The sequence below is a fragment of the Tympanuchus pallidicinctus genome, unplaced genomic scaffold (assembly GCF_026119805.1).
Source record: "Tympanuchus pallidicinctus isolate F22 unplaced genomic scaffold, pur_lepc_1.0 scaffold15, whole genome shotgun sequence".
Classification (NCBI taxonomy): Eukaryota; Metazoa; Chordata; class Aves; order Galliformes; family Phasianidae; genus Tympanuchus; species Tympanuchus pallidicinctus.
Window position 1 is genome coordinate 32655313 of NW_026294669.1, and position 22676 is coordinate 32677988.

General features: G+C 43.6%; 1 protein-coding gene across 6 annotated transcripts in view; it reads right to left on the bottom strand.

Moving 5' to 3' along the window:
* ERBB4 (erb-b2 receptor tyrosine kinase 4) overlaps positions 1-22676 on the bottom strand; it is a 500652-nt gene that overhangs the window by 157121 nt on the left and 320855 nt on the right. For all 6 annotated transcript variants that reach the window (XM_052675099.1, XM_052675094.1, XM_052675096.1 and 3 more), the window contains exons 4-5: positions 20275-20409; positions 4502-4567 (exon numbers count right to left, since the gene is read on the bottom strand). In XM_052675099.1, the coding sequence (XP_052531059.1) occupies positions 4502-4567; positions 20275-20409 (201 nt within the window). The remainder of the gene's footprint in view (positions 1-4501; positions 4568-20274; positions 20410-22676) is intronic.

Sequence of the window (22676 nt, forward strand, 5' to 3'; positions counted from 1 at the left end):
AAGTGCTTCCCTGCTTCCGATAGGGCACTGGTTGAATGCGGCCCCTATGGAGCTGCTCAGATTAGGGCATGGTTTGAGCTCTCCTGAGGGCTAGAAAGTTATAAAGCAGCCTGCAAATTCTACAGTTGCAGTCAAGGCTTGTTGCTGTTCTTCCCTAATTGTTTCTGCTATGTTTCTTTTACTGGGAAAGCAAACAGTGCCAACAGAAATGCCAACATTTCATTGTAGGAAAAGGCCACAGCATACCTTATTATCCCCTGCATGCCGTATTTGCATTACAGCTGCTGCTGAGGGCCCAGCTCTGAGGAGGAGCTGTCAGAGAACCTCTGTGGCACCACGCAGGCAGGCAGAAAGAAAACATCTTAGCAAAAGAGACCCAATCTTCTGAAGGACTCACTCAAGGCAGCTCACGGCAAAGGTGCTTCCCCAGGACAAAACAAATACCACGCTATCGTTAGAAGTCCAGAAACCATCTGGCTGTTCAGATTCCACTAACAGCTCAACAGTTCAGTTCCTGCAGCTGTTCTAATGGTGTAATGCTCGTGGTCTTGACAAAATGCTCCACGCACTGGAGCTGGTTCCTGGGGGGTGAGCAGAATGCTGACTGTCAATCTTCACTGGTATTTCACTCTAATAGCAAAACACTGTGTGAGGCATGGGGTGGAACGGGCACTTCCCGTGTGTGCGCAATTAATCGGCCTCTTTTATTGTTTCCCTTCATCTTTAATTATGTCGGGGCACTATAAATCTATGAAGGGAAAAAGGGGAAGAAAGTGAAATCAATGAAAAAGTCTTACGAACATGCAAAGTTATTAGTGAAATACAAGGATTTTAATTAAAGATGCTGTCTCCAAGCAAAAATGCTAGGTTACCCTGATTGATCTAAGCTGCCGATTCAGCTCTTTTCTTTCTCCCCCACCAGGCTCCCGCCTGCCTTTTGCTGCTCTAATTGGGTACTTACTGCATCTGCACCTTCTTTTTTCTCAGCAACATCAGCTGCACAAAGACTGTATAAACACAATTATGCCCAGGCCAAGCTCCTGTACACACACACACAGTCACACAGAGTTGCACATTTGCTGAATGTTTGTGTTTAGAGTTTGATTTAAAGGCTTTTCCCCCTTCTTTGCATTCCCTTAGTGGGCTTGTATTTTAATTGGAATTCTTCTCCTTTGGTTACATTCCTCTAGGACAAAATGCATAATCTGTCATTTTAATAAAATAATACATTTCATTTATAAAAGTTGCAATTTCTTCTCATATGAAGATGAAACAAATACTCCAAAAAGAAATCAACAGCAAAAACAGTAACAGTCCAAGCACAGATTAGAAAAATTGACCAGTAATTTCCAAATGCTTTTGTTCTTACGTTTAAGTGGTTTACATTCTGTATAGCAAACGCCCAATACTAGGTGAAAAACAGATGCTTTTCATGCTGCTCCACATCAGCCTTTCATGACACGGAGAGAAAGAATACTCTCCAGTTTTTGTTTCAGATTAATATTTACTAGTTTTTAATTATAAAAGAAAAATGGATGGTTAACTGCATAAAACACTACCCTGAAATTATCCAACTCCTGCTGGAGCAGCTCATTTAAGATTTCCCATTAATAGCCTTCTTCAATACGTAAGTTTTCTTATCACATTTAGAGATACATGAGGACAGAGCTAGATGCAGGTGGCGTTTCAGATAGAGAGACATACGTATAGAGAGACATAGCTGGAAGGCAACATAAGAAGACAGGTAGATGATATTCACACAAAAACAAAAGGATATCATTTTTTTTCTCCCATATGTAGTTTGAAATGAAAGACAGGGATTAAGATCTTTCTTTTTTTTTTTTTATCCTTTTCCCAGGAGAATAATTTAAATCTTATCTTGGGAAGGGGGCTCATTAGAATTTTTTGCTTCAGTGAGTGCATAAAAAAGTGAAATTATTAAATGCAGACAAGCTGCTGCAGACGAACAAAACAGTTTGACACTGGGAAGCAGTACTGCTGAATGCTCTCCTGCACGCATTTAAAGATGCCCATCCCCAAGGTGACCAGGTGAAGGTAAACGCAATGTTTGATACCACTCATCTCATCTCCAGCTTGTGTCGTTAATGATACTGAAAGCCAGGCATGTCTTTTAAAGTCAGAAATGAAGGCAGCAAAAGCCTAACACCACTTGGGTTTTTATGAGATCCTATTCATGTTCTTTGTTTCAGATGGTTTTTTAGAAGAACAAGTTTTGCATAGCTGCAGAAAAGAACTGCTCGCTGCCAGCCCAACTGTCAGCCTTTGTGTTCAGTCCTGCTTTCCACTTAGAGCGTGAGGTCAGCGTGGCAAAGAGAACACATACAACCAAAAATTAGCTCCTATCTCTGACCAGAGGAGAACGCAGGGAACTACGCTGACAGTGTGCTTCCAGGCAAAAGGATGTGAAATAGTTCTTTCAAATTAGAAACGTGTGATCTGTGCATCTGCCTGGAACTCAGATAACATGTGCCTACCCATAGTTATTTTGAATCCGTGGTCCTGCCTTAGCCTATCCCCTCTGTTCAGATGAGAGGGCAGTCACTGTGAAGGAAAAGAGAGCTGTCACTCTGGGAGCAAACCTACCGTGCAGCTCTGCTAAGCTCCAGACTCCACAACACTGCAGATAGGTTTTGCTCTCCCTGGTATTACTACATTAATCCACCAAATCAGCTCACTTATCTGAGAGCAGTGCTTTGTGCAGGTTGAGATCATGGGAGCCGATCCTACTTGAACAGCCACAGAGTCCAGCTGGCCTGTCCAATGCTAAGGAGGCTGGAGCCTTTGCTGGCTGGAAGGAAGGCCTGAGCCAGGACCAGGTCACCCTTATACAATGTAAGTGCCAGGGCTTTGCAGTGTCCTCTGATGAGATAACCACACGATGCCCAAATAAGTCTACCTCTGCTGGGGAGAATAACAGAGATAGATAAACAGGCCTAATGAAGCATCATCAATTAATTCTAATCTGGCTATGATATAAAATCCTTGTGGGCAGCTAGAGTTCTGTCCCTTTGCTCTACGTACTTGAGTACATAACCCTGACATAACGAGTGTTCTCTGCAGCAACTTCTTTGCAGCATTCACAAAGGCCACCAGCACAGAGAGATGTGCGAGCTCAATTCGGACAAACAAGAATATGCTTCATTATACAGCTGTTCCTGCAACCTGTCTCAAAACAAACTGATTCACACCCACAAATGAAGTTCAGTGTGAAATAGTAACACGTGAACATGTAAGCTTTAGGAGAACTACAACTGCCAACAACTTTGCCAGCAGCATCAAGCGATACAGCTGAAGAAGCACCCTCCGGTGTGGCAGAACATCTCTGTGCACGCACATCTGTTGGCTGCACCCTTTGTGATGCCACAGACAGGTTGGACAGGATTTCCTGATCGTGCTCACCCCTAAACCATTCAAGTCAAACTATTTACCATTTCTTACTTCCTACAATTTATTGCTCTAGTTATTGCGGGGGAAAAAAAGAAGAAAAAAAAAAGGAAAAAAGGTATGGTTGCACTGTTTCTAATAGTTCCAACAAAAAGGACAGATGACACTGGGCTAACCTAAGATCACATAGTTAGCTGGTGTGCTTGCATTTAATCCCTCCCACCACAAAGCCAAGGAAGCGAGCAATGGCCAGAGCTGCGCTCACTTAAGGGAGGTATCAGCAACCACTTCGTTAACTCCAGTAAATCCAACCAATTTCTATCATATTAAGTTTGATAGAAATAAAATGTAAAGAACACTTCTATTCCTACAAGAGGAAAAAAAAAAAAGGAAGAACTTGTAGGAAAAGCTCTCGATTTTCTCTTCTTTTCTATTTGGTAATATTTTGACTGCACTTACAGCTCCTTAGTGCCTTTCTGGGGAAACTGGAAGCATGCAAGGAAGAAACTCTCTCAACACGTTCTTCTTTCTTACTCATTTTAATGCTCTCTAAATTCAAGAGGACAGACATTGTGAACAGCCCTTCACTTGTTACTTCCTTTCCAAAAAAAAATAAAAAAAATCATTATTCTCTTTCAGTATAACTCAACTACATTCTGAGTTATTATAAAGAGAACAATTCTACAAGATAACTAACGCTCCCAGTGAAATTAACAGCATTCTGGTATTAGCAACTTTCCAGTGTCAGGCCATCATTAAAGATCTCTGAATCTGCCTAGTAGATTCTTCTATTCCAATCCATTTCACTGTATTCCAAAATACCCATCAACATTCCCAGAAGCTACGCTCCATGTTGCCACCAGGAAGTGAAAAGAGAATTCACGTTAGCTTGAGCATTTGTAGAAAGCACAGGAGAGGAAAGAAAAACATAAATTCGCATGGGAGAGAAAATAAGAACATCCGTTGGTAAAAACCTACAGAAAAAAACGCTGAAATATTTTAGAGCTGCGCGAAGGAGAACATACAGTATCTCTCCACAACTGAAAAAAAATAGGATCCTTTTCATTTTTCAGCCCTCAGAGTCGTGCTTACTTACAGGTCTGGCAGTGATTCTCTGTGGGTCCCCAGCATCGGCCTGTGCAGGACTTGTGGCATCGACCACCTTTAGGAGAGAAAGAAATGGGAAGAGATGAGAGATGTGGCTTCAGTTAAACGGAAGGGTCCATCTTGCCTTTGGAAGGTTTTGATGCTTTATGAAGGTTGAAACAGCGCCCTTAGGAAGCCCAGATAAATAACCAGAATTGGTGTCAGACCTGTCTGGGTACTTCATACACTAAATCCCTTGGTCTGCAAAATACGATGGAGACATTTTAAAACCAAAAGAGCAGCATAAGATGAGGAACAATTTCATCACCCAGAGCCGTTCTCTGTGCACCCTAGATAAGACTCGCTCATTCCTCCATGGCACAAAGGATGACTGAGCAAATACCCATCTCATCTTGTGTTCAATTTCAACTGAACAATGAGGCAGTAAACTTTGAAGACAAGCGATCAAAAGCCAAACCTCCCTCCTGAAAGCTTGCACAGTCTTCACAAACATTACACAGTAAATCAGGACTGAAATCCTGCACTGTTGAATTCAAGCCCTCCCTTTCACGACCAGCTACTACCCGCTATGCAAAGAAACAGAAAGCAGGCAGAAGGACTGGCACGTTCTCCAGCTGTAGGTTTCATTACCTGAGTCAGCACTCAGACAGTCCCATGCCAGCTCTGATGGTGAGCAAAGGGACATCTAATCCTGCAGCTCCCATCTGGACCCAGGAATGGACAGGGAATGGACAACTCCTTCTGCCTCCTGAAGGGCAGGAGCTTTCCCACTGCTCTTCTGACTGCAGTAACCTGGCCTTACCTTTGATTAAACCTGGATTCATCACCGAATACTGCCAAAAATCTATGAAGTGAATTCCCACCTTGAACTCGATCCACAGGCTTACCAAAGCCTTCAGGAACCTTTTGCTGCTGTGCTAATGGCAGCTGCTCTATTACACCCTGCACAGTATCAAGTGCTTTCCACATACTCTGACTTGGGAGCCAACGCTGGAGAAAACACAGTGTCTCTCAGCTAAGGCTGGGTCAACCCAAAAGAAAACACCACTCCTCTGCTGGCAGCATACACACACAGGATGTTCCATAGTTGAGTAAAACCACTGTTAGAGCGGCATCAAGTTGGACTTCATGTTGCTGCTTTTCTAACACCAGTTCTTTTGCATATCACTGATGATCCATTGATTATGCTGTGCAGTAATTACACACTGTATGCCAACTACCTTGTTAAAGCTACCAGCTCCGAGCTGCACTTGTGTTCATTTAAAGCAATTATACCAGGGGAGCGTTGTTGCTGACATCACCAGCACATAATTTGCTGTCACATTCTGCCATCTGTTTAGTTAGATCAGAAATATTCTATAACTACATAATGCAAACTTGTTCTGGCTGATGGGGAGAGGACTCCATCTGGCATGAATTATGCAACTTTAATCAGTAATAACAATTATTATGATTATTAAGAGGCTACCGGAGCCCCGCACAGTAAGTTAACACATCCATATCAATTTATAAGAATAGAATAGATAAGGTAAACAGCAAAACCAAGGAAGAACATTCAACAGGCAACTGGGAAGGTATAATTTGTTTCCTAGTTTTGGCACACACCTTGCTGGGAAAAAAAAAAACCAACACATTTTATAAACACTGACCAAAAGTACAAGCGGGCAGAAGGATGGATGCATGTTCAGATAACCTTTCTGCATCTGCCTTAGTTCAGTCCTTGCTGGAGCATCACTGATGGAGGAAGCAAAGGAGGAACTGAAACCCAAGGACAGGAGATTTATGCCTAATGCTTCACTCTGGTCAGAGCTCACGTCAGTCTAGCTCTAGGGCTTTGGAGTTCAGGAGGAAAGGTCTTGCAGCTGGACACAGTGTAAAGGAGGGCACAGCCTGCTCACAGCTCCCTGTATGAGGCAGAAGAAGGAACCGGTTTGGCCATTTCTGCCCCTTTCCATTCCTGACTTCAGCCCCCTTCTGAATCCTGCCACAGGCACTGGGCTTTTCACCACAATACGGGCAGGGAGACAGCACAGAAAATACTTCCATCATCCCTCCAAGTGCCCTCTAGGTAGAGAGACCTCCTATACCACTGCACAAGCTACACTTAAAATAAAAACCTTCAGATTTGAAATTCCTCAGTGCTGAGCTGACCCTTGCTACGCAACTAAAAACATGCTCAGCCCATACTGCTACTCCTGGAAATAAAAGTGATCCAGCATCTTCAAAAATCATTTAATTTTTTTCTTAACTTGCATGCCTGCTTCCTGATACATGACTTTGTTTGACAGTGTCAGATGATCATTTGCATTTAAATAGAGATATTTAACAAAATAGCAAGAAAAGGCTGCCAGTTTTCCTTTTTTTCATTGGGAACTCAAAGTCTCTGCTTCATTGTTTTCACCTTTCTCAACTGCACAGGCAAAAACTAGCAGCCACGCTGGTAGGCAGCACGCTTCTGAATCACATTATTACATGTCCTTTGAAGGTCAAATAGACTGAGAATTAAAAACAAGAACCGAACTCCAAACAGTGTGTCTGTCTTGGTTTCTTGCTTTAAAAAGAAAAATAAGTTTGCTTGCTCTCAATATGAACTGGTCAAGATTCTGCCCTCCCATGACTCAGTATTCCACCTGGTTTTCCCACTGTAATAAGGACAGATTGCAACCCATTAAGGATCAGCTCTGTAAATCTTAACACAAAAACAGTCCCACGGAAGTCAATATAAGCAGCCCAGAGTGTAAGGAACGTTGATGGGAGAACAGCTCGCATGATCAGATCTGTATGTCAGCCTTAAACTATAATAAATCAATTGGCCAAGAGCTTGATGAAGTCCTGCTACTGTGCTACTTCCCACAGTTCTTTCCATACGTATTTCTTTTAGACTGCAGTGAGCCAACACAGATTTGAGAAAAACTTATCAAATCATTCTTGGCATAAGACAGATTTTTTTTTTTATTCTTTGTGTCTCTAAAATACACCAAAACCTACCAACATACATCAGCAGTGTTTAAGAGAAATAAGAAATAATGAAAAAGCAAGCCAGGACACTGCAGAAGTGTTCTTCCTTTTGCTCTGAGGCAACAGCCAATACAAAGAGGGAACTCCTTCCTGTTACTACCAGCACTGGTCTCTGGCATCAAGATACCAAGAGCAAAATGAAGTCTGAATTGTAGCCAGATGAACCTAGGAACATTCAGCACTAACAGAGCAGCCCAAATGAGCCCAAGTCCACCTGCAACTATGCATTATGTATATTCTTCTTGTAATCAAAGAATGATTTAAGAATTAATTGAGATATGCCCAAAGAAATACTTCCAGTGGGCTCTATAAGTGCAACCTTGTCGACCTGCTGAGTTCCTGCACGTTAGTGAACACACATCAGCCAAAGGGCTTCTTTATAAGTGAAAAAGGAAAGGAAGAACCTGGAACAGCCTCCTGCCCCCTGTGCAGAAGTGATGCTACAGTATATTTCTGCTCTGGAACAATAGAACTGCTTTGGAAAGATGATGACATTTTATTCATTAGAATGCAGAGGAGGAGGGAAGGAGTTAAAAGGAGGCTGACATGATTTTTACAGAGTTTGTTATGAAATCCAAACTTAGAAAGGGCAGATTTCCACTGGAGGATGAGAATTAGTTTTGCTCTGGCAAACCCCACGTGGAAAACCAATGCCTTGTCTCCTGGGCTCATCTCCCTAGGCCAATACACTTATCTTCATGAAGGAGCCTGGTGCAGAGTACTAGTGTCATAACATCCACAGTAGGTTTTTCTTTGTGGAAGAAGATGCCTCTGCTCTGCTGAATGGAGAAAGTCACAGGCAGGAAGAGCTTGCTCGCTAGGCTGGGAAAGACCAAGGTTACTTGATCCTTGTGCTTTCCTGAGAATTGAGAAGGGCTTTCCTTTGTCTCCAGACTGACTTTATTATTTCAGGAACAGTAAAACTGCAGAGGATTAAGTCAGTGACAAGACAAGAAAAATGAAGTCTTCCTCTTAGCTCTAAGCTCACTGTAGTATGGAGAATGCTGCTTCTTCCCCATCAGCTATCCCAGCTGCCATAAGCAGACCCCTCTCAGCAGGGGAAGGAAAGCAGAAATAAGAGAAGAAACGTCTCCCTTTGTCCAAAGCCTGCATTTGTGGATGGCTTCTACCAGGTTAATAAATCATTAATAAACGCTAGCCCATCTGTAGCATACCAATACTGAAGTGCACATAAACACAGCCAAAAACAGTGGCTTTGATGGTTACAAGGCATGGGCATAAGGAAGCTCTTTGCTTGTCTAACAGTCTAAAATAATTGATTAACTATCAAAAAAATCCATAAATCATTTATTAGTTTCTTCGTTTAAACTCATCCTCAACCTAAAAAACTTCTCTCCTGCAATGATGCTAGCAATGCCAAAAGGATGCTCAAGACTTAACTTTATGGTCCAGGAAAATAAAACGCAATCAAAATATAATTCAAACACCACAGCACAGCATTAGTGGGAATTAAAGCCACCATTGTTATGATGGATTGTTCTGCCTTTATCAGGCTGTAATGCCTTCCGTGTCCTTGTCTGGCAATTCCTATCATCACACGCTCATTCATTCACACTTCTTTGTTAAGTTAAAATTCTGCCTTTTCTACCAGCCCTGTGCTAGCCATCAGAGGCCCTCACACTTTCCAGGATTTCCTTCTTTTACATCAGAAGAGATTTACCCTGCAAGAGAATGTATAACCTCCTGTAAGAGAAGGGAGCATTGACAGGAACATTAGCGCTCATTTTCTCCTCCTCTCCACGTAAGCGTACAGGACATAGAAACCTAAGGGCCCAATCCTGTACTGCCACTGAACTGTGATGCTTTAGCCGATTTCAGATCAGCTAACCTCAGGATGTTGCCACCAAACAGTTTTCCAACGTGGGATAATAAAATACAGTCAAATCCAGGCTTTTCTTTAACAAGCTGTACGTGGCACTGAAATTATCACTGCTGCTGTGGAAAATAGCTGAGGTGAAAGCAGACTTCTGCTAACGACTGTTTCCAATAAAGACTTCCAAGTCTGCCATCCAGCCTCGTCCAGCACCCCTATCATCCCCCGATCTTCCTCAGCAGATAGGAAAAGAGACACAAATGGAGAGGGACTGGGACACAGGCAGCTGCAAAGAACCTGGCGTGGGAGACAGGTCTACAAAATGAAGAGATAGGCACCGAAAGCAAAGGGAGAGATCTGGGGACAGCGTGAGGGAGAGGCAGGGTGGAGGGAGTGGAGATAAACGCCAACCAGCACCAGAGCAAACAAAAACTAACAGCCAAAGGGGATGCATTTCCATGAGTAATGTGTGGTGGAGACAGTGCTCATGCACATAGGGGACTGGGAATCTGTTGAGCGTTCTGAAATTACAGAGTATCAGCAGACACGCTGGTGGCAGGCACTTTTGATTTTTAGAGAGATTGGCCACCAGAGGTAAAGGAATAAATGGAAAGCCAAGAAGAGCATGTCAGCAGCACTGAACGGGCTCAGGCCAGAGAATTCGTATTTATCACTGACAGCTGCGAGCTGATAGCAAGCGCTCTGTAATGTTACTTCAGCTGCTACAGAAAAATGTCTTCAGGCCACAGGAACGGGTGCAGAAAGGGACCTGAGGGGGGTAATGAAGACACTAGCTATTTTTCTCTGCCTGGAACTGACAGCACTGGTAAGGCTGTACGACTTGATGCATTAATTGGTGGCTTGCTCACCCACAGAACATAAAAACCTTCGCATATGATATAGTGTGAAACTTTACACTGATTAAGCAATTAGGAGCTATTAATTATCATCGCTTATAGCTGTTAGCACAGAGCTGCGCGGCCCAATTCCCCCCCACTGTGGTGGTGAATTAGTTCCAATCAGCATCAAATGCATTTCTGAACACACACCTAGGGATCCCGAGCAAATTGGGAGACACAGCCAGAAAGCAAAAAGGATAGAGGTCAAGTTATACCTGCTGCTTGGCAGGCTCATCAGGAGCAAGAAGCCCCCAGGAATCCCCCCTTGAAATCATTACTACTAACAAAGTGCATCACCATCTGCGAGCCATGGACAACTGCACAGTCATGTACACATGCAGCAGGACCTGAGCTATGTGGGATGGAAACGGAACTCCCTGCCTCATCTGGGCCAGCCTTAAAGCATGCAGCCCAACAGCCCCAGCTCCCCTCAAACACAGGGCCGTTACTTACTGGGCCTTTCCCCTGTGGCAGAGGAGATGGCACGGTCCATCAGGTGCATTTTCTGAGCACTGTGTGTAAGCCCAGGAGGGAAATCTGCGTGCTGCTAGAGAACTTTTCAAAGGAGGTGCTCAGCCAACTCAAAGACACGTTGAAAAGTAAATGCCAAACGTAGAGATGTTCAAGTGCTTGTTTAATACCAACTCCTCCACTCCTCAAACAGATCAACTAAGTCAATATCACATAAATCAAAATAACGTCCTCTACTAATGTTCCAGTAATGCTGCCAAAGCAGTAATAAAGTTTGAACAGAGAGGCATACAATTTTCATTTTTTAAACAAAGTAATAACCACAGAGAAAGGAATTGGAAAGTTGGAATCGAAGAGGCTTATAAAATTCATTGTACTTCTTCTCAATGCCATGCAATATTCCCAGAGTCTGGCCGGGTGTGCTGACATTTTAACCAATTCTGAGTCAACTAAGTGGAAATCCCAGAGAGAATTTCTTCATTCCCATGAAATTTAGAGTCCAGCTTTGAACAAACTCTGGTAAGTGTCATAATATGCTTATTCAGATATAACTGCTTATTCAAAATGGATCTCTGGCTGCCCAAACAGAATTGATTATTACAAAACAATAACTGGACAACAGAGGCCCTTTCTCTGCTGGAAAACAATGCTTGGGTATATACTCTGCTATTTACATTCAGTGTTTTGCAGTCCACAAATATCCACTCAAAATAATCATGCAAACAGATTTCAGAGTGCAGTTTCCAGGATAATCTCCAGCTATCAGAGATCTGCACAGAGGTGACCCCGTGGACCTTGTGTCACAAGGATATAATGCAGCAAATTGGGAATGAGGTCCAACACTGATCACAGCCATTTGTACCAGACAACTCGCAAACCCCATATCTGTGTGCTTTGGAGCAGTCTGCCCACAGATGCCCCTCAGCACAGCGACACAAAGCTTGCACCCTGCAGAGCGAGCAGCAGCCCAGCTTCCAAAGGGTGGAGGCACGCAGCAGCTTCAAGAACTACTAGATGCAATTAAGCAGCTGATTTTTCAGTCTTTCTTTTCCTTCTCCTTCCCTAAGCAGCTCTTCAAAGGCAGCTAGCTAGAGCAGCTGCAGCTTGCTGTGAAAGAGCCATTCCACCCACCCACCCACTACAAATCTGCCAATTACCGTTCAATTAGACTGTTTTAAATATTTGGAGTATTTGGGCTTTATTTCCTACTTTCAAGAAACACCGGTGTTTGTGATGAAGCAAGCTGCTTATAATGGAAAGGGATGCTTTCACTTACGCTGAAAGTCTCCCCCTTGTGTAACATAGTGCTTAAACACCAATCTGCTTATAAACAGGTGGTGCACACTAATACATTATACACACACAGGTTGCCTTTAAAAGATAAGCATTTACCAGGAGTTGACACAAACTATAATGTGGAGCACAGCTTCAGTTCTGCAGTTACAGAGCAAGTAGCACGCTGTAGTATTTTTACACAAGAGCCTGGTACACTGGCCCACCAGAGGGATGACTTTCTCCCCACAGCTTCTGTCAGAAGAAAGGAAGACATTAGAACAGGACAGAACTGTATCAGAGATGGAGTTGGTTGGGGAGCTTTTTTTTTTGAGTAATTTTCAATGCAGAGAGATGCCCATTTCAGAGGCTCTATGGGGATCATCAATGCTGGCTTTCCCCATCCTGTCCTCTCTGTACCCATGACACCCTAAGATCCCTGGCTTTGCAGCAGTTCCTATGCTAGATCCCCGGATTAGGCTCTAGCAGCTTAAGGACTTGTGTCCTCCCAGCATTATCTAGGGGCATTAGCCAGGTATACCTGCACTTCTTACTTCTTATTCCATGAACTCAGCTGTTAGAGGCAGCGTATTTCCATTAAAAGCCAGGTCTGCATGCCTTTCAAATCTGTCTCAAGGACATTTACCAATTGACAAATCCCTTCTGAAAACACCAGCTGAAGTTATTTATTAGGAAACTAAACTGACTCCCTTTACTCAAAACACTGCTGGGAGTCGAGGAAAAGCATTACCATCACCTACAAACAGTGCAGCAAGGCAGAACAAGCCCTGCATTTCCTGTATTCCTCCATCTTCAGTTACATAACCCAGCAAAAACTATCCTTTAAAATAAATTCCTTCTGTTACTGTATTTGTCTTTCATTTCCAGGTAAGAAACGTCTGTCCTGACGAGATTCCTTAATGGTAGGACGAGCAGCTTCCGCACAAACTGATCAAGAAGTGGCAGGACTTGCTGGACATCTCCAATTTAAAATTTCCTTTCCAAGTGAGATTTTCATGAAACTGTAACTGCTGCTGAAACATCACATGGCGAGCACCTGATGTGTTCCACACTGAAGAAGCTTTCACAGGATGCTAAAGAACAGCTTTTGCTCCTGGCTTTGCCCCAGTGACACCCGTGCAGGGAATGCATTAAGGACTGTCTCCACGTGGAGGCCCTCCTCATTGCTCTCCAAACGTGTATTTAAAATGTTAACTGAACTTCAAGTCATCACCTCAATGAAAGGTTATAATTTAACCAGCTCTGCAATAACAAATGCCTTCAGCACATACTTTCTGGAATGCCATTTTCTCCGTAGGTAGTTTCCAATTCACACGTACACCGAAAATGATACACCAGCTATTCTGAAAGTTGGCTTCAAGAGTGAATTAGTCACTTTCCTTCTTTTCTTCAGCCAGAATACAGAAACACTGCTGTTATTGTGGAGCTTTTTAGGGCAGAACTATTGTGCTTCCAAGAACAAAATACCTTGCAAGATAATAGGACAGAAGACAGTCAGCTCACATGTGTCTGGGTACCACCGGTTCTGACTGACACGTGTTCACTGTTTACTGTTCCACCTGAAAAGGAGGCACCCTCTGGTCTAAAGGAAAGCTCTCCACGTTCTTAAATCCACAACACATCCAGATCTCATGAGTCTTTGCTAATCGATGGCATTTTTTGCAGTGCCACCCAAGGAAAAGACACACAGAGTATCCTGAGTTGGAAAGGACCCTTAAGAATCATATGTCTGAGAGCATTGTCCGAATGCTTCTTGAGCTCCAGCAGCTTGGGGCCACAACCCCCAGATCCTTCTCAGCATGGCTGCTTTCCAGCAACTTATCTCCCAGTCTGGGGTGAATATAGATAGCCAGGATTGCTCCTTTCCAGGTGTAGAATCCAGCTCTAGCTCTTGTTAAACTTGATGTAGCTGCTGACTGCCCAGCTCTCTAATTCGTCTATATCTTTCTGCATGGCTTCCCCACCTTTGATCAAGTCAACAGCTCCTTCCAACTTAGTATTTTCAGCAAACTTAGTCTGAAGTTTGGTCACTCCATCCTTGCTACCACACTGCTACCTGGCTCCTCAACTCACCAGGTGACTTTCCACTGGTAGTGAATGAGGTCGAGTCCTGCACAAGAGTGTTTAGGAGAATCCACTTGGAAACACTGGTGTGCACACACAACAGCTGGCGTAACTTAGCCTCAGCATCACTGAGAACTTGTGGAAGGTGGGACCTTTGGGAGAGACCGCAAGGATCTGAGGTAGCCGTAACTATCACATAATTACTCCAGAATAAATATCCCACGGTTGGACCTAAGGACAAAATTCCAGACAATACTGCACCTATCAATACCACCAGTGAGTCGCTGTGCCCTGGGAACAATACAAGGCCACTGCTAAGGTGGTATTTAATCAAGGTTGGATTTAACCAGAGCTTGTATTAAATCGGGGTTACCATCAAACCTTAAAGTAGGCTGACATAAAGAAACAGCTTTATTAAGCTAAGTTTTTGCCAAATTGTTACAATTTCTACAATATTTTTTAAAAGTATCCTTCTAGAAACTGTACGAGGTAAACAGTAGAGGTAATAGGGTAGGTAGCAGCTCACAGAGAGTCACAGAGTAAAAGAGCAATAAAAAAATGAGTCAGCACTGGTTCAAATCAACTGAATGCATGCATACTGTGCAGAGATGAATATGTCAAACAGCTCAACCAAGTACGTGCATCCTGTTACAACCAATCCCAATGTAAACTGTTTGCTGCTGGACAACTGAGAGCTGACTTCGTAGGACACCATGGCACTGGCTAGTTCATCTTCTATTCCTTTAAGTAAAATGCAAAGCACGGTCTGAATGGTAAACAACTAGATGTGTCTGTATGTTTCAACATGAATGAAACACTTGAAAAATGCATAAGAACCAGCTAATTGAGTGCTTCCCCAAAGCAGCTGGAAGTAAGAGCTATTACAGCACAGCAGGGTTGTGGCTCCCCAGGGATCATCGCAGGACTGATGCGTGTCAACAGACAAAAGTTTAGAAGCTATTTCCAAACCTTGGGCAATAGAATATGCAGGTGACAGGAAGCCTGAAACCCCAGCAGATGACAGTGCAGGGCAGCAGCAGCACAGAGACAGCTGGGCTGGCTGTGTGCTGATCCCTCACACCAAGCATCTTTCTGACAGCCAACTGCAGGACTGCACTGTTCAGTTGTGCACGCTTCATTTTCTGGAAAACAGACTGCTGAAACACACGGATGTCAGAACAGATTGATTACCAGGTTCCTCACGTGAAGCTTCAACACAAAGGATACAATTTTCACTTTTATAGAGTTACGGCTAAAACACTTTGCTTTTCCCACTCTGAAAGAACATGGAGAAATATTTTACATTGAAGAGCAATTGAAATTATTCAAGAGCTGCAAAGCAAAGCCTCACAGTGCGAGCCACGAGACCCTCTGTCTATTTAGCGTATGAAAATCGCATCAAGAGGTGAGCTGATTACACTGTGCATCCCACTGCTGCGGGGAGAAAATGCAGGGTACTCGAGAGCTCTTGCAGCTAGCTGAAGAATATGTAACAGGCGACAGCACCTGTGTTCAAATCAGAAATAAAGGCACCTAGCATTATTTCTTGTAGCAGCAGAGAGGTAACAAGCTCCTTGAGGGACAGCCAACACCTCCACGAGGGGCCAGGAGGGGTGGCAAGCCATGCTTCAGAAAGGTACTGATTCAGTGCCAGGCAAGTGGGAGGTACTTTGGGGCACTGGAGTGAAGGACATCAGAGCTAGCAGTGTTTATAGGTTTCTTTTGCCCTTAAGAAACATATGAATCGATACGTAAAAGAGAGGGAAGAAACTTGAAAGAAGTGTTCTCCTCAAACACATTGCGGGATTCATTGAAGCACGGGTAAGCAGTTGAAGACTAAGCCTTTTCTTCCCATGCACCATGGCAAGAATGCAGAACTACTGCCTAGCTCAGAAACTGCAGCTTTACTTTATCAGCTGCAATTAAACAGAGAAGTACCACGTTAGGAACAATAAGCAACCAGAGCCTGAAAAATGTACTGTGGATCTCAGCGCACTACAGGGTCTGAGCACAAACTCCAGCTGAGGACAAGACTTCAACAGGTGCTCAATGCTGTGAATTCAGCTGGAGCCGGGCACTAGTTAACTTTAGTCTAGTATTTCTTCTGAATCATTTGTTAAAAGGCAGCTTTTTTTTTTCTTTTTACCCTTGAAAACAGCAAGTAATCTTGGAATCTTTCTTACCGAAAGTTCCCAGTTCCGTCATGAATATGCATCCATAGATTTCAGCACTTTTAAACGCACTGTTGATTATTTGAATCTACGCTATTTGCTGCACACAGTGACCTCAGCTCAGCCATTCAAACCCGTAAGGCTTTCCTGCCAAACAAAACTTCCAAAGCAAAGCTCCACTGAAAAATCTGACTTATGAGTGCCTTGTAAGAACCTGCAGCAGGCACATGGGGGCTCCCATCACACCAAGGGGCGGCTGAGGACACGGAGGGCACAGATGGAAGCAGCCAGCCTCACACACACGCTGCACTTCACCTCCAGCTGACCAGAGAGGAGGAGTCCTACCAATGTAGAGTCATTTTAGACAAGTCTGATCCTATTCTCTGTTTTATTTCTTACTGGGAGTTGTACCTTGGGTTTCCAGTTCAGAAGGGCAGGCCTCTACCTATGTAATGGAGACCAAATCCAACATGGATGTGGCAACAGGGAAACAAGTTCTTGCATAGCTGAGCTAAGGCTTGTATTTGTGGCTTGTTTTTAGAAGGAGAGAAGATAGATTTTTAGCACAGGAGAAATAAATGAGTAATATACACCTAAATGGACAACTTTGATCCCCAGTTAAGCACTTCTGAGATTACAGGTACATGGAAGAGAAGACTATTTTCAATTACAAATCACTGTAGAAGTTTCATCTACAAGAGACGAGTAAGAAAATGCTGTGCAAATAGTCAATAGTGTATTATTTCACCATATGAATCAGAATGCCAGGTGTAGAGGTATCTGCCCTCACACAGCTGAAGCACGCAGGCTCCTTTGGTGCATGTGCTGATTGCATGGCAGCAGTACACACAGAGCCCTACACCCACAGCCACTAACTGTGCTCATCATAGTGGTATGGGTGTGTAATCCAAAGGCTTCCAACAAGAGCTTTTCTGCATGCATTTGATCAGAGCATGAAGCAACGGGTAGAATACATTCCAGGCTAAAGAAAAAGGAGAAGCAGCATTCAGGATTCACACATCTGCAGCACTTCTATTACAGCAGTTAAGATACTATGGCCTTTTCAACTGCTTTCTTAACGCTGATATGGCAGTGAAAGCCTGAGACAAAGGGAATCACAACAGCAGCATCCAGGGAGTGCAGCATCCCAGGAGTACACTGGCCTCTTCCATCAAGCACTGATGTAAATGAGGAGATATGCACAGAGCTGGCAGATCCAGCTCTATTTCTATTTCAAAGCGTTTTCATTTCATTCTACCCTTTTGTCTCCTTCATCTGCTGATTGCTGTGGAGCAGCACGGAGACCTGCATGTGCCCTCCTCCGTGAAGTGGGACCACTCTAAGCTGCTATGTGTGACTGGAGAGGAGAGCAGCACCAGCGCTTTGCAACACGGGCCTGTGCACCAAGGGTAAGGATGGAGGAGCCCATACCTGCTGCAGTACAGCTGGTAACGTGTTAAGTGCTGCACAGCGGGCATTTCTGAACACAGGGGGGCCTGTGTTCTGTAGGGCCTCAAGGAAGATTTCATGTCAGCTACCAGTGGTTGGAAGCAAAGCTAGTGATGCTGAAACCCAGGGCTGAGGGTTTCAGGCATGCTCAAAGCAATAATTATCTGGTTCTGAAGCTCATGTCATTCAGCATTTTCTTGGTCCCACAACCTTCTCTGCCAGGGAGGATGCTGAGGCGGTCACAGTGCAAGAGCCCTAACCATTCCTGGGGCAGATGCTCTCCTTCTGCCCCTGCAAGTCAGAGCCACACATGTCACACAGCTCAATCCACCTACCCCATCTTACACAACACCTTTACACAGACTTCCCTAAATTCCTGCTAGTACTGACTCAGTGGAGCTCGACACAGCACATTTGGCAGATTTACATTCACTCACTGACACAGCTGCTCTGACAGACCTTTTCCCTCTCCTGTGGAAGTATTCAGATAAGCAGTAAAAAACATTCATTTTTTTTCAAGATATTCTGACAGAGAGTCCCAGAGGGCCTTCCTGATATCTTTGGCACTTAGTGTATTCTCAGTAATGCTGAGCAACGTGTACTCACTAAGTTCCAGTGGACTTAGTCAAGATTTGCATTTGATAGAGGCACCTGAGACTTCAGGCAATGTAATACATTCATGTAAAATAAATAGTAAAAATATATTCTGGATCCAAAGCACATGACTCATAGTCTCTGTAGAAGAGTACCAAAGACTATGTGATGCTCTGAGTACCATTTGCAGCAGTGGAAAAACAGTAAGGCTGAGCCCAGCAAGCACCCACACTGCTTTGCAGAGTCTGGAAAGTGACATATGAGCCAAATAGGAGAAGCACATACCCTCACATAATGATGCTCCACAGAGATTTCCATTCTAGGGTTATAATTCAGTGTTCATTTTGTTTTCTCAACCAGCACAAATAACTTGCCTTAATTCTTTAGTAAACTACCAGGGTAACATACTCCCTTTCTCAGAGGGATAGTACTGATGTTGGTTGCTTTTTTAAAAGAGCTTATTGCCTTACTATCGCAAAAGCATTTTCTGGAAGGGCTGGCAAAGGTTATAAGAAAGCCTAACAACAGAAAAACATCAAGTCTCTTTTGTGTTGAAGTAATGATTCATAGAAGGGTACAGGCATTCCCCAACCTTCTAAGGTCTTATCACTTCTGCTCAGAACTGATCACTGCCAGTGATGAGCTTTTTAATACGCAAATAAGGTAGCTGGCTGTGTTGCAACTATGTCAGGTTTGCAGCCAGAAGGCAGAGGAGCTGAGCCTCAGCTCTGGAGCTGGCAGATGAGGACCAGAGAACCATTGGCAGGCTCCCACAGGAAGCTGGGTCTCAAGTAGCTGTGCTCCTTCTTTGAGCGTACAGGTGAGACACATAAAAGCAAGCTGCCCTTACAGAAAACAACTGCAACACAAACTGTTAGAAACGAGTTGGTGCTTCACATTAGGGAACTCGGTCAAATAGTCTTTATCCAGAGATTGTTTGTTGGTTTGTTTTCAGAATTCTTAACGTGCAGCTGAAGAATTTAAGGTATTTCTCGGCTGCTGCAGAAGCTAAGGAAGCAATCTGTGATTTATACATTCATGCTGGACACCCTAGGATGTAGCAAGTGATCCAGAACGGCCCTGTATCCAGAATGCCCAGAACAACGTCCCTTCTGGAATCAGTCCTGAATTCAGATTGATTCCTCCCAGCCTATACCTGAATTTCAGTCTCAGTACATCCTAAGAGTACTGCCTATGAGCATGGTATGCATCTGGAGAACACTTTCCTATAGTAGGAAACATTTTATTTGAACACTTAGTATCACTGCATCGCTGATGAATCCACTACAACTCATTACTGCTCCAAGAACCATTTAAAGGTGAAAAACTCTGGGGAAGAGAACTGGAAAAACAGGTCAAGCAGATTAATGAAAATATATAGACAAGCTTGAAAATGAGAGCATTAAGACAGAGAGCATACTAAACCCAGAGATACTGGTGATGTTGTGAAGACCACCCCACTCTTTGCAAATTCTGTTTATTCACAGATAGACACAAGGTAACAGGAGAGCTATTTCTTTCAGATTCCTTTCTTATTTCAAGTAAGAATATCTGTGAGCCTGTACCATAATTACTCCAGCAGCTAATTGTGATGCCATAGGCAGAACATTGTGACTCGAGGATCAGACCAAGCAGCAGGAATAATTCCAAAGCAAACAATAATGTCTGTGCTTCCGTGGCAGCATAGTGGCATTAGAAATAAACAGAAATAAAAGAAAATGCACAAGAGAGAAAGCACATGAGAAAAAAAGTCAAAAAATGCATGATGTTCACAAATGCTCTCTACAGATACAGTGTTTTTAAGATTAGGCTGTGTTCTTACAAGTATCGTACAAACTTTGAAGAATGCAGTGGAAAGGGAAAAATTACAAATGCAATTCTCCATAACAGAGGACCAGGGACAAACTTGTGGTTATATTTACACTGTGTCTGTGCTGATGACAAGACCAAGAATCAAACTGGTACTTACATCCTGAGCTGCCATTCGTTGGAACCAAAGTGAAGTTGGAGGCCCAGGGGTTACGCACGATATCCTGCCAATGAATGGTGTCTGCGAAGCAAAGAAATTTGTTCTGGCCAACATACACCCCTCCATTCAGTATTTCTGCACAAAAGAACAAGAGAACATAGTTGTAAGGCTTCAGGCACACAGCTAATTAAGTTCACTGCTGCTTTGTGCAGGGGAGAGAGAGGGCATAGAATTCAAACATGAAAATTCACACAGTTACCTCCTCTGACACTGAAAACGGGATGGTAAATAGCATACAGCATTTGCAAACAGGAACCATTTATTTACATGCAGAAGTAGCCTGATGACGACAGGCACGCAGCTGATAGCTTGCTGACTGGGTTTTCTGTGCTGTTCCAGTGCATTCAGGTGTTTAACAGTACTGTTATTCGCGGGTAAAATAAATCCCAAGACTTAACTGACTTCAAAACACACAAGCAGTCACACTACGCCGCATTTCATTAACACATACGGACACTTAAAGCATAGAATAAGCTGATGTGCCCCCCCAAAGGTAAGAATACTCTCATCCTAGAGTAAGTAAGGAGAGTTGAGTTGTCAGGATGTCTAGAGAAGCACCGTGTTTGAGCACACTGCCCTGCCATACAGCTCTACAGCCCAGCTGCACAGCTCTTCTGTACTGCCTCACACAATTCTGGGTACCAGTGAATCACCAGCAACCTTTGAAATTACTAAGACTCCATTCTCATCAAACATTCAGTCATAAAACCTACTTAAAATCCATATGAGTTCTACGTTCTTGTATGAATCCCAGCCCTCTGTCCAAGGAGATCACAGTGATACAGCAAGTCAGGGCAGCAGTCACAGGTAAATTAGGACTTCAGCACTTCTGGCTGTTTAGAAGTAGTGCTGGGGTCTCCTTTGGGACAGTAGCTTTCTTTTTAACCTTCTAAACTCTCTTTCTAGCTGTTTCTCTTCTTAGCCTGGCTCCTGCGTTTCCAAAGCAAAGGAAAATCCCTGCATCTTTCACTCCAGCTAGCAGAAGCAATGCAGCCGAAGCCTCCTGCACCACTCAGTGTCAGACTGCAACCAGCAAAGAAAAGCTGAAGGTTTGGTCACTAATGGCACCTCCCGATGACAAGAAGCGGCGCTACGCAGCCATGAGCGACACACCTCTTAAACTGACATTAAGAGGAAATCTCAAGCACTGTGGCAATGACTAGGTGTGCTGATAGCCCTCATCTCCCATAAAAGCCCTTACAAGCCTCAGTGGGAATACTAACATTGACAAACAACCAGGAGTTACTGCGTTTTTCTTTGAACGTTTCAGAGCACACGGGACACAAGGCAGGGGAGGCAGCCCCCAATAGAAGAGTGTATTAAATAAAGGATCGTCTGTAAATACATCCTTCTGCCATATTAATGGGTTCAGAGCATTGATACCTATTTCTCAGAAGCTCTGATTTGAAAGCTTGGCTTTTCATTGAAAAGGAGCTTAAAAACAAAAACAATAATAATAATCTTGTACTGAAAAGAAACCAGATTAGTTATAGAGATGATCTGTCTGTATGATATTCTTATGATCCCCGAAAAAAACCCACAGCCATCCAGCATCTGCTGGCAATTCTGCTCAGAGGAAAAAGTGGGACTCAGAAGCACACTTGAAAACATGATTACTGATGACTTCTCTGTGTCGTCCCAGCTACACAGGATTAGCTAATCCACAATGGCCCAGATTTTGATTGAAAACAACATCTAACAAGCCATGGAAAATGAAGAAATCTACCCTGATAGCTTCCAAAACACTTGCACGTGACTCCAAATAGTGCCACTATCAGCTGGTGCCCCTGAACACCTGCTGCTGGCATCACTTCTGCTTTTTAGAGCATCTGCTCATGACAACACCTAACAAATTCTCTACTTGATCCAAGAAACTTTGACATACTCTTGTCTATCAGGCACCACCTCACTCTAAAAATATTTCTAATAGTTTCAACTTGTGGAGAAATACAGCAAACATGGAAGATTGACCGACTTCCTCACCACTGAATAACGGCTGTCATACCTGCTGCCTGCCCCCCAAAACCTGGAGAAATGCCCCAAACCACACCGTTTCTCATAGGTGACAGGATTCAAGCATACAGGTCTGTTCGTGCAACCAGGTGCTAAGAAACCTGAGTAATAGCATCAAAGTTGGGCTCTTGCAGCTGTTAAACAGCCATAAACTCCAAGTTCAGGACCACGCTTCACTTTCTTTCGCTCAGCTCCTCCCATTCTGTCAGATCTAAACTCTGTCCCCTCCTACCTCCCTTTCCCCACTTGCTATTGCATGGTTCTTTATGCAGTCCTTGGCACATGTAAATCAGCACAGATGTATTGGGTACACTGAATTAACAAACGCA